Source organism: Hesperophylax consimilis, chromosome 27, assembly GCF_061612785.1.
Source record: "Hesperophylax consimilis isolate HC1 chromosome 27, BYU_Hcon_1.0, whole genome shotgun sequence".
NCBI classification, from domain to species: Eukaryota; Metazoa; Arthropoda; class Insecta; order Trichoptera; family Limnephilidae; genus Hesperophylax; species Hesperophylax consimilis.
The window spans coordinates 13,513,030-13,526,502 of NC_142862.1; the positions used below are offsets into that span (position 1 = coordinate 13,513,030).

General features: G+C 35.5%; 1 protein-coding gene across 2 annotated transcripts in view; it reads left to right on the plus strand.

Annotated features, from left to right (window-relative positions):
• Positions 1 to 7,608, plus strand: part of atos (atos homolog atossa) — a 140,416-nt gene extending 132,808 nt beyond the window's left edge. For both annotated transcript variants that reach the window (XM_089647737.1, XM_089647736.1), the window contains 4 exons: positions 1,122 to 1,375; positions 3,536 to 3,705; positions 4,227 to 4,465; positions 5,452 to 7,608. In XM_089647737.1, the coding sequence (XP_089503863.1) occupies positions 1,122 to 1,375; positions 3,536 to 3,705; positions 4,227 to 4,465; positions 5,452 to 5,938 (1,150 nt within the window). In that variant the 3' untranslated portion in view covers positions 5,939 to 7,608. The remainder of the gene's footprint in view (positions 1 to 1,121; positions 1,376 to 3,535; positions 3,706 to 4,226; positions 4,466 to 5,451) is intronic.
• Positions 7,609 to 13,473: the final 5,865 nt, after the last annotated feature.

The window sequence follows — 13,473 nt, forward strand, 5'->3', positions numbered from 1 at the left end:
AAATAGAAGAAGATTTAATTTAACAGATTTAAGCCTGTGGTAGACCATACTATAACCACGCTTTATTTTCGTGACTTGTCCTATTTCAGCATATCGCTCGCCGTGCATTCTGAAATAGCCTATTCTGAAATAGACTAAGCCATGCTGCGTATAGCGTGTCGCCTACCTTAAGGTGATGCCATGCGTAGTAATGCAAATTCATGTTTTTTTGGTTTGAAAATTTGATCACTTAGAAATGTTTTAGATGCTTTAATTAAATACTGCGAGTAGAACACATCTTGACCTACGAGATGATCCAGTATTTTTTAGATAAGTCTTTTAATAAGCCTAGAAAAATAATGTATCAGGCCTATAAAAACTGCTTTAAAGTTCAAAATCTCCTACTTACGATCGCATTTTCGGTTAAGGTTTTATTGTATAATGTGGCAAATTAAGTTCTTTATAAAATGATCGTAAAACAATTAAATTTAAATTATTTGTCCCTGAACGTCTGCAAAATAAAATAAAAGCCACTTTTTGGCGATGTTTTTTTCTTGTATTTATCAAAACAGACAGATGGTGTTGAGTGGGAATTTAAACCTTATCACCATCTACATAAGGGGTGTTATTGTTAGCGGTTTGATTAAAAATGTTACACAACGTATGGCATCGCCTTAAATAGAATAAATGAATTGTTTCTTGATAGTAGTTAAGGCCACGCCTGATATTTTTTAGTCAATGAGAGCCTCTGAAAGGGTTGCTATCATTGTTACACAGTTCTGCTATTCGTCAACAGCAAAAAATCGTTCACGTTAATCGCTTCACATTTCCAACAGGGGTAATCAAAATCTTAGAAATTAATTTTAGAATTTAATGCTTTGCTGTTTTTGTGATCCTACAAAACCAATAAACGTAGCCTTATAAAAGTAAGATGTTTGGGGTATCTCAGTGACCCCTTATGGTAACACAAGTTTTGTTTTAAATCTTGGCATGTCGAAGGTTAAAATAAATATTTAACAATAGTGGAATAATATTAATAAAATTTATTATTATGTTGTGCTAGGACCTTGACAAGAATTGAAGTCAATTAGGTGCCAAAACTTTCACCTAACTTATTTAATAAGTGACTTGTCTTTTTCCAGTGCCTTATACGGTCTAATCCCCGACCTGGAGCTGTCCTGCCAGCCCTGGTCCCCGGGCTCCAGCCCCGGCTCTCCACTACCATGGGGCCGGCCCCCATCTCCTGGTGGGGCCCCATGTGTGCTGGGGCCCGCCGCCCTGGTGGCCCCCACTGCCCCCACCCTCTTGGCCCCCGTCAGCTCCACCAGCGCCGACATCATGAAGGTGTCAAGTAAGAGGAAGATATTCAGACACGGAACCACTAGCGGATTGCTGGGTGAGTTGAACTTACACGAATCGCCGTGCACCACATAATGTATAGGAAAATGGGAATTAGGTTCTATTGTATGAAAATACTCCAGCTACATACAGGGTGTCCGGGGGTAAAGTGCACTAACTTCGGGAGATGATTCTATGTGATAGTACAAGTAAAAAAAATAAATGACTTTTTTAGAAATTCCAAATTTTTAGGGCTTATTTTACTATTCACCTAAAAACGTAAAATTGATCCGCCGTGTGGGACTGGCATTATTATTTTGTATTATGGATTTATTAAGACTTACTTAAAAGAACATCTTTATTCGGTGCGTCTTTTCTCCAAAGACTTACTTTCAAAATTGTGTTTATTTGTGCGTAATTACTGTGACAATGCCGGGCTTGACCCACAAAGGACAGACATTCATTAGGTTTAAGGACTACATGATGTAAGTAGACGTGGAAAGTGGAAATTTTGAAAGTTTTTTAAATTAGTCAAAAGCAATGATATTAGTGAGTAATAGTAAAAATAATTTTATCATTCAAAGACGTTGGGAAGTGAGTTAGCTAAGAGCTTCACAGATGCACTCATAGAGGGCAGTGCAAAGAGCTTGCTTGGAAATCCGCAAGATGGCAGCTAGTAGTCAGTAGTCGATAGGGCCAGTTAGGCTGCTTCCAGACAAACTTGGTGTTTGCAGATCTCATTTAGCCAGCTTCTAGTTAGGTCGACCATCGAAGTCACTCTTGTAATACGTGAAGTATTGAATAAATCCCTGACTTAATATAAAGAACTTATTCTCTAAAATCTCCTTCCACGACGAGTTGGAGAACTGTTAGTGGGAACACAACAAAGTATAACTAAATTTTGTTAATTTTAGCACAGTTCTCTTTTTAAATTTGGTTTAAAACATATAATATTGTAACATAATGGTAAACGCCAAACTCTGGGTCTAATGTTTACGTGGTCTATTGTTTATGCACGGTTTCAACGGATACGGGCCGATTACAACGTTGCCACCTCGTTCTCGTCAAGTTCACAGCGTATTTATCGGGTAAGTTTGTACCTTACACTAGGGATTTTTAGTAGGTATGTCTTTTTGTATGAAAAAAAAGTTAGGATTTCAGAAAAAGTTTTTTACTTCTACCATCACGTAAAATCACCTTCCGAAGTTAGTGCACTTTACTCCCGGTCACCCTGTATGAACAGGACAAAATTTCCACGAGCCGAGTCGCAAATTATGGGAAAGGAACGAAGCAACTGCAAACGGCGCGAAACGCTGCTTGCGGTTATTTTGTTCCTTTACCGTAATTTGTGACTTGCTCGCAGAAATTTTGTCTCGTTTATACGCACCCTTACAATATTGTTTATTCATACATGGGTAGTGCATGCACTTGGCTGGGAAATACTAGGGTTATAATAAGAATGGATGTATTACCATTATGCTTTGTTGATCGTATTATTTCAAAATCGTGTAAAAACAGAATTATATTATATTTTCCATCTATAAGCGTTTTTCACAAAGAAAATAATCCATTTGAGGCTTTCCTGTAATTAAATAACGTACTATAATTTAAAGAAATTTGAAATTATGTAATTCGACACGAAATTTTCAATGTGCTTTTTCAAAGATAAAATAAACATATTTGCAAGTGACGAAAAGACAAGCTAGAATAATTTTTATTTTTATTTTTTTTATTTTTTTATTTTTTTAAAAGAAAGACAAACATTCCCGGGTTACGAATAACCCAACAATGTTTGAAAATCTCCTACTACCACCACAGAAAGCCGAAAATGTTGCTTGTGTTGTGATGGAGGACTTAGCCAGCCGAGGAATCGAACACACGACGCTCGGGTGATATTAAGATACATTATTTCATTGCTAAACGAATATATTTTAGTATGCTAGGAGCATTTTTTTAGGTTCAAAATACCATAAAGTCAAGAAATGTGCTGTGAGTTCCTAGCAAATCCGCTACAGATTTGCTGGCATTTCAAGAGTTAAGGCCTAGGTTTATCTTTCCTTGGGGGAGGGAAAAAGAAAAATCAGTTTTGCAATTTCAAATCGGTTAAAGATTCCCTTTGACGTGATCTTTCTTAAATGGATAGCAAATAATTTTTGTCATGTAATATTGTTATATTTGAAATGACTAACCGTGTATTGTTATCTTGTTCTTCTTTCAGGCAGCTTCGAGGAGTCGGTCCTCAACGGTCGGCTGGAGCCAGCGGCCACAGTAGCCGGCTTCACGGCGGAGATAGGGGCCTCGGGCTCCTTCTGCCCCCCACACCTCAAGCTGCCTGTCACCGTCTTCTTCTATTCGCTGGGGGACAACACCACCTCTGCACCTTACTTGGTAAGAATAATAAACTTCATACAAATTATTCAATTTCTTTTATATAGTTGTACCCCGCCACGCATTGCTGTGGCTGTTGTCTGTGCAGATAGAGAAACAATAGCGTATGTTGCTTTTACGTCCAACAGATGGAGCTGTTTTTACCCGTCACAGGTGACATCTGTATACTAAAAGTATATAAAAACACACGGGTATTCAAATGCAACATTGTGTCAAAATTTCAAAACAATCGTTGAAGAACTTTCGGAGATTAAGATTTTGAACAAACAAACTTTTAGATTTTTATTACATAGATAGATAGAAGATAGATTTAGGACGGGTTGTTTCACAGAATTTCAACAATTTGTCAAATTTCAAAGTTTCCTTTCCCGCCCGAAGTTTGTAAATCATTTCGTACACTGCATTTAGTACTTAGCTCTATTGAAATGTCCGTTTAGTGCCTTTATAACATTAATATTACAATATTACTGTGAATTAGGATGGCGGAATAATAGTCAATAACCATGTCTTTTTGTCTCCAGGGGCACATAAACCTAGGGCGGCGCGGCTACAACGTGCCTCGCGCCGGCACCATCCAGGCCACCCTCTTCAATCCGCACGGTACCGTGGTCAAGATGTTTGTGGTGATGTACGACATGGCAGACATGCCCGCCAACTCCAAGACCTTCCTACGCCAGCGGACGCTGTGCGTGCCCGCCGTGGCGTGCCAGGATGGCGCCAAACCTGATCCACGCGCACTGCGATACCTCATTCATCTGAGGTGAGATCTTGTCTTTATCGTGTCCTCAAGAACATCTCCTTTTAATACTTCTCAACCTACCTCTTCCCCAACTCCTTCCCGTACCAACTCTTTTGGGGTTGCCATGGCCCCGCTGGCTTCGACAATCGGGAGCAGTTTTTTTTTATTTTTTTTTTTATAGTGAATACCTCAAAAGAGTCCCAACTGCTCCCGTCTGGAGCCAGTGAGACTATGGCATCCCCAATTAGGGGATGTTGTGAGGCTGAAGGTAAGTGGGGAAGGGAAAGAGGAAGGTGGGGAAGTACCTGGCTATTCAGATCTAGTCACTAAACACGGCTAAAGCCATTTGGAGCAACGTTTCAATTCTGAATGGTGGTCTTACACCAGGGCGATACTGGTAGTATCTTCCACTCTGGAACGTGCCGCAAATATACTATATATTATTTTAATTAATTAATTGTGAAATAACACAAATTAATCAAATAAAATTTATTTGCGCACGCCGGGTTCGAACCCGCGACCTTCGGAATGGCAGTCCAATGCGTTACCACTGGACTATGCCGGCCGTCCGTTGCGACTCTTGTGCAGTAATCAAACTAAAATTGTGTATCAGATTTTTGAGCTTCTGAAGAATTGAATGCCTTTAAACCAGCACTTTGGGATTCTGGTGAAGACCCCCTTTATTCCACATGGTTCAATGACAAAACAGAATATTGAATGAAAGTGAAGAAAAAGCACAAACAATACGCCTAACCTAATCAAACCTAGCTAACTTAACCTATTCTGGTTATACATATCATATTCTGGTTTGTCATTGTTCTGTTATCTTGTTTTATATTACATTCATAATACTATGTTTTTCCACATTATAATATACCTTTGTTCTGGATTTAAGACCAGAAATCAGAGCACTTCAAAAAAATCTTCTTTTAATTGAGTCCACTTTAATCCTTGATATGCATTTGTACAGGTTCCCTAAATCCAGGAAAAATATTAAATTATTTCAGATTTCTAACCTCAAAGTCCGGCAAGGTATACCTCCACACCGATATCAGAATAATCGTCTCCCGTAAAGCAGACTTGGACACGGCACACTCGCTAAACTCCGCCATCTCCATGCAGCTCCAGAACGGCTCCTTCCCCGCAGAGAACATCGAAGGAAGAAAGAAAAAAACCGTTGAAACTGGAACATTTGAGAAAAGATCAAAGAAGGTCATCACAACCGACATTCCTTCGAGGATCAACCGAAACTTCGGGGCTTTCGAATCTGACTTGAATTCTAACGAGGTCAAAAAGAAAATGAATCGTTCCGACGGCTGTTTCGAACTCGCGGCGTTTTGTGCACAAAACGGCGGCAGCGAAAGCGAAAGGGACGAAGAAAATAATGCGCGCAGTCGTTCCAATTCTATATCTAAATACGCTTCTAAAGAACTTTCATACGAATTGAGGAGTTTCACTTACGGCCCAGACAATCCAAAGTATTCACCGCGATAAACAATTATTATTGATAAATTTACAACATTTTATTTTACACATGTATTGTAATTGAACTTGTATAATCAATAATTTTATTTGCGGATTTATATTCTTGACACATTGCTGCCTATGTCACGGCCAAAGTTATAGATTATAGAAAGAAATTTTACCGTGGATTATCTATGACAAAAGCAATAAGATTGGGAAATTTATTTTTAAAACCATATTTTTTACCATTAGAATAGATCTCATTTTGTGTTGCGTTTAGGTTTAGGGGGAGCAGCTTTAGATTTATTTGTATAAATGAATGATCCCTGCAATAATTAATCTTCATGTTATATTTTAGATTCTGTTGTTGTGTTGATTCTTTGTGCAAATTGCTGAATTTATATTTTCGTATTAAATATTATAATGAGAGTTGTGTGAATATATTTATATTGGAGGGTGATATAGATCTTTAGCTCGTAAATGACGTGTTATGAACAATGTTCATTTGCAATCAACGGTGAAATTGTTTTGGTGACGTGAATCAATCTTTCATGACAAAATCTTAAATCATTTTTTCTTTTAAAACATCTGGAAAATCTATGTCTATAAAATATGTTGCGGATTGATCATACTACTGCAATTTTCTTGTAGATTTATAGAAACATGCCTGTTTCTGATTTTGTTTGAAACCAAACTTTTCACCAATTAGATATCGTATGAATTTGTCAAACAAATATATCGGCCATGATGAGAATGTGTATAAAAATAAAATGTTAACAAAACAAAATTATATTTTATGTTTAAAATTATTTAAATAACATAATGTATTAAAAAATAGATTTATCACCAAAATCAAATATTATTTTTATCCATAGATTACATTTGGTTTTCAATTATTTATTTGAAAATTCAAGATGGCTATCGTTTTTATCATATTACGGGGAAAATGGAGGGAAAACGATTTGAGTTTAAAAATATGCCTTAAATTGAAAAAAATTGAAAATTAAGATCATCTCACTGATTTTTGTTTGTTTTTTTTTAAATTTCAATTAAATAACAAATTTAAAAATCGTTTTCACTGTAAATAATATCAATAATAATTATTGTAAAAATATATAATACATTTTATCAAACAGACCACACATACCTATTTCCTTAAAATATTTATTTTTCCAATCGCTTCCTACTTATTTCTGTTCTACAACATTTAAATTGTTTTTTTTGGTTTATTTTATTTTCTTATTTTTTTTTTGAATTAATACTCTATTGTTGCCAACATATGATTTTATTATATTCAATAATTTTTTATAATTTACAATTACATACTTCAAAAATGTCAATAAAATTATCAATTTTGAACACCATTGTATTTTATTTGAAGCTCATTTTTTTTTTACATTATGAAAGAGTTCCAGTTTGAAAAAAAAAATGTATATAGTTTTATGGAATTTTTTTGTTTTGTAATTTTCATTTACGCCAAAATTGTTATTTCATTATCGCCATTTAATTTTTTTTTTATTTTAGTTTTCCTGATTTTGTTAACAGTCCATGTAAAAATATATATTATATTTCTTCAGTTAGTAAAATGTACCTTCCTTAGTTAGTGCCTCTAGGCGAGATGTCTACTTGTATTAAATTTATTTTGTATTAAACGTATATAATTATTAATTTTATCAAAAATATAAAATGAATTATGATTATTTTTGGTTTTTTATTTTTATTTTATTGTAACAAACATCACCACAATATTTCATAAACCTTTTTACACATCATGATCATGTTTTATTTTTGCTAGTTTTTTCATGTTGTAAGTTCAGATTGAAGAAAAAATTGGCCCAGCGAGAACTCGTACGGATGTCATCGATGATTGTCCTATTCCTTCTAACGCGTTTTGTTTAAAACCGAAAAAGGCGGAAGATACTAGAATGATGTTGTCACGTACGGTCTCTCGCTGGGACTAGTATATAAATGAGGCTAAAGGGTGTGGGGAGGGGAAGATCAGATCTGGTTATCAAACACAGCAGCCATTTCAAAGATCGTTTTGATTCTGAATGGTGGTCTTTCAGAAGGGCGAAACTGAGACTGTCTACTATTTGATTTTTGCTTTTTCTTTAAGTCTTCTGGCGTCCAGTTTTGAAGCCGGCTTCAAAAATGTTTCAGGATTTGACCTGAATTGATTGCGGCTCTCACCCTTTCGAAGCTGGCAGTTCTCTTTAGAATGTCATCCCATCTCATCTGGAGATCTCAATTTTTCTTTCCCAACCGAGGATGTGATCCGTATTCCAACGATGTTGAAATTCCACTGGTGATCTGGTAGCCGTGCTACGTGCCCAGCAAAGCTCCATTTGATTGTGATTTAAAATTTGATATACGTATTCAGACGTCAATCTTAACACTATTGAATTAATCCCATGTGTAATTAACGTCTAGTTGCTAATATTACACCAAACGAAATACTATATATATATATATATATATATATATGTATATGGGTTTTCCAATAAGAGGTGTTATTTTGAATAGCCCGCTATTTCAGTAGATGTTACTTTTGAAGCTGTCATTTTTTGATATTTGACAAGTAGAAACTACGCCATTAATAAAAATGGAACGATACACGCTTCAACAACGCATTGAAATTATTATAATTCACTTGAGTGAATCAAATGCAAATCATCTTGAGTGATGAGGCCCATTTCCACCTCGGTGGCTTCCTCAACAAGCAAAATTGTCGCATCTGGGGCTCAGAAAACCCAAGAGTTATTGTTGAAAAGCCTCTCTATCCTCAACGTGTGACTGTTTGGTGCAGTTTATGGTCCGGCGGAGTCATTGGACCTTACTTTTTTGAAAATGAGGCTGGAGCAACAGTTACGGTGAATGGATTGCACTATCGAGAGATGATTAATGATTTTTTATGGCCGGAATTGGATGGTATTGATCTGGACAACGTTTACTTTCAACAAGACGGCGCTATGTGTCACACAAGCAACGAAACCATTGATCTTTTACTATTGAATATCAAAATAACACCTCTTATTGGAAAACCCTGTATATCAGAAACACATTTCTCAGGTAAATTTGTTTGTTTGTAACCCCTTGGAATAAACAAGGATCTTTATATCGCATGTTATGCGATAACTCTAAAGTATGTTTCACATGACATTGCTGTGCCTGATGAATAGGTACCTTGTTGTTCTCAAGAGTTGAACTCTCCAGTCTTTTTGCAATGAAGCATTTACAAGTAAAGAGCGGAAGAATCATCTGCAACACTCTTGAAACTAAACCAGGTAAAATAATGTTGGCATCTGAAAACCCTTTCAGCACTATTATGCCAGATTTAACGGTCACAAGCCGAGAATCAGTAGTTATGATAACCGATTTGTATAGAGATCAATCTCTAAATCTCCCATTCCCTCTATATCAATCTGTCATATCAACTATTTCTCTTTGGTTTCACGATACACTTGTGGACCCGGGAAGACATTGTCCTGCCACAGACCCCCTTCTATGTAGGGAAGTTAAAATTTGAGGTTGTATGTATTTTTGGATGAGAAATCTGAAAAAAAAACCAACCTAGCATAATTTATTATTTTATCATGTTCTGTTTTATCCGATGACCTTTAATAAATACCCTAGAATATCAATAATACATTCAACTCCAGTAAAATATTGGCATTATTTACTTGTATTGGCTGGCAACTCTGCCCGCTAAAGGTGACAGTGTAGGATGGTATAATCATGCATAAAATCCATTAAAACGTATGAAAGAAAACCAAGCCTCAACTCACGCCGCTAGGAGGCGCTAGAGTAGCGAACTGCCATCAGAATGTATGAGAAAAGTCAGAAGTTGGAGGTATTATAACTATTCTGCAGTATTTGCCCTTACACACGCATATAGTTAAACGTAACTTTAAATTTCAATAGAAACACGGATTTTCCACTCCATTTTCCAACGCCTGTATTAATCTTGCATATTATATGTGAATCTTAGTTATCTATGCATATTTTGGCCGTGACAAGGGGTTTGTCACTAATAATTATTACGAACTTTTAATAATAATATGCTATGGGCAATAAGAATACGATATATTTTTTTAAAGAAGTTATTTTAGTAGAAGGACATTGTCACATAGATTTTTAATCTGTAGCCGTAGAAGCATGTTTGTGATTTCATAATGTGGCCATCGCCTTAAATAGATGATAATATATTATAACAATAATATTAACACATATTATATCAAAACCTATAATATTTATCAAGTATGGGCTGAAGAACGACAAAGGTTATGTACTGATATTGTGTATATGATTTAAGATTTTTGATGCTTTATTTGTGAAATAGAGATGTTTTCAATATGTGTACATACCGTGTAAAGGTATCGGAGTGAATTTTGATGCGAATACAGTACTCAAACAGATGCATTGCTTGTTTAAAGCATGTTTGAAACATGTTATTCGACTTCGAAAAGAAAATTTCATTAAAATTTTAAATTTTTTAACCCTTAGCAGCCGGTGCCCTGTAATTACAGTGTTGAAGAATTTTGCTCACAAACGTCACCGTATGCATTCATTATGCCTTTGGATATCACTTCTACAGAGTTTGTTAAACACAAAAATCAAAATGTCACTTTATCAAGTATGGTATTGTCTTCATGTTGACCTTAACAAAAATGTATTTTTATTTATTGAATATTCTTGCCAGCATCCTGTGCAACTCTGGTTAAATGCTCTAAAATTTGCTTTGAAAATTGGAACTGATTGTGTGAAGTATTTAGACAAGCGATAAAGTTCATACCTATAACATCCCGTGATTTTTCAATTTTCAATTTTTTGATCACAGGTATGCGCTAGTATTATAATAGTTAAAACTTGTCTAATATTCAAATTCAATGATCAAATACTTGTTTCTTTTTCACTATCAAGTAAGCCTAAGCAAGACAAAATACTGTTTCTCAGTGATGCTTTTCATATGCATCAATACACACAATGCTAAGTACTTTTTATTCGCATCAACTTTAATTGCGGGACCTATCACTTTTGAGGTGGTTTTTTGGAAGAAGTTTGGTTTTCATGATTGAACTTTCAAAATCAACATTTTTGAAACATTGATTAAATGATGACTTTTGAAAGCACATGGTTATTTCCATGATTGGGATTTGAACTCAACGATCTTTTCTAATCTGTGACAGCTCTAAATTGAGCTATCTAGACAACTATTACGAAGCCTCATGAAAATCCCATTCTATACAATTCAATGACTAGTAAGTGGAAACCTTTGAATCAACATGTCTGTGTAAGGTAAGGACACAATGGTCCCACATAAGCAATGTAGGCAACGTATTAAGACATCTGAACAACTTACATCCATACTTTTCTATGAAAATAGATGCTTTAGAAATGCTTCCACGACAATTCAACAAACACACCTTTAAAAAGTGATATATTGTCAAGCGATGAAAAACCAGTAAACCTAATAACATAACTTATTTAATCTAGTTTTTGTTTCATGACTTGAGTTGTCCGATTACCTATACTCCTATGCTCGTACACAACGTTGATCTGCGCTCTCCAGTGGACATGTGAATGTGTTCTTGGGACGTGTAAAAGACAGATGGCAGTGGTGAAAAGCCTTCCAATGAGTTGATTTGACGCTTGAGATTATGTTTGTTTGGACGTATGACATTTTTAATCATTTTGTATTTAAAATGGGAGATGAACAACTAATAGATTAAGTAAGACGTTACAAAGTAATTTATAACGTAAAATTCATTGAATATTACGATACAATGATTCGAATTTTATGCATAGGACAAGTGTGCACATCAGCTTGGGAACATAGTATTGGATGCGCTGCTTATTTGGGCCCTGTGTGTCTTCACCTGAGTAGTTCCAAAGACCAATAAGAAATATTTATTTCCAATAAAAAATAATTTGTCGGGTGTAACGCCGAAAACTACATGGGCTCAATGTACAATTTCTCTTTTGAAAACTACATGGGCTCAATGTACAATTTCTCTTTTGAAAACTACATGGGCTCAATGTACAATTTCTCTTTTGAAAACTACATGGGCTCAATGTACAATTTCTCTTTTGAAAACTACATGGGCTCAATGTACAATTTCTCTTTTGAAAACTACATGGGCTCAATGTACAATTTCTCTTTTTGAAAATGAGCGATGAAAATCATTTTTCATCTAACTTGCTATACACAATTTTTTCTAAAATATTTTTTATCATTAATGAGAAAATTAGCCGACGAACATATTTTGTATATTTTTACAGAATTTACCATTCCGGGACCGAATATCCTAGCAAAAGCACATCAGTCATAGAATAAAGAATAACACAAGAAGTGCCTTGTGGGCGTGTACCGTGATCCAAATATTTGCATAATCGAGGCACTAATTTCCAAAACTGTGTTTACCTAATTCAAATGGAATAGAGGTCTACGATATCAGACGAGTGTAAGTGAGAATTGTTTCCATTAAAATTTGTATGGAAGACATTTCTAGTGTTATTCTTTATTATATGACGTCAATAAAGGTTTTATTGAAATGTCGCATATTTGTCATCGCTCCCAAACACCATTGCAGATCGCCAACAAACAAAACTCCGTGGTCGAGCGGTTATAATCCTCAACTACTAATCCAAAGGTCGTGGGTTCCAACCCCAGCATGCACAAATAAAATAAATTTCAGTAATATTGGTTGTTTCAAATAATTTTTACTACATTTGCTGCGCATTACAAAGATGCTTTTAGTATCGCCCTGGTGAAAGAACGTCATTCAGAATCCGTACGAATCCGAAATGTTGCTTGAAACTTAAATTTTTGGTGACCAGATCTGAATAACCAGGTACTTCCCATTCTTCCACTTTTCTATCTCCTTCGCTTCTCCACTCTTCAGCCTCACAACATATCCCATTGGGTATGCTATAGCCGCACTGGCTCCGGATAGTTGGGAGCAGTTGGGACTCCTGTGCCGTATTTACGTAAAAAGATACAGTTCACGTTGAGTAAATTAAGCATATTTAGTCAATATCAACTGTTGTTTGTTTGTGATTAATTTTTAGTTTATCATGACATGTTGGCGATAACCTAAAAATTAATCACTATGTATAATACTTTTGGCTGTAAAAATCAAATCATATCTGTTTGTTTGTTGGCGATCTGCACTCGTGCCCGGAAACGTTGAGACAAATCCAACAATGTGCTTGTGCTAGAGTTCCTGATCATCTCTGGAACAACTTGCAATTCTACAGGTTACATCCTGTAGAATTAATTACTTGGAACCTTTATTCTAGACAGTGACATTAAATGATGCTCAAATACTTGTATCTAACTTGTGTATTCTATTTCAATGATATAATTCCATCGACGAAATTTGAAATGGCTTTGTTAGAATACTTTTGTGCGTGTACAGGTGACTGTTACTCAATATCAAATAATTAAGAACATATAGAGGACATAGAGACACGGAATTAACAACATTTACACTATTAATTTGCAACATTTATTTTATTTTAACTTCACGCGTCGTCTTGTTAGGCGTAGGCCTGTGTCTTCTTTG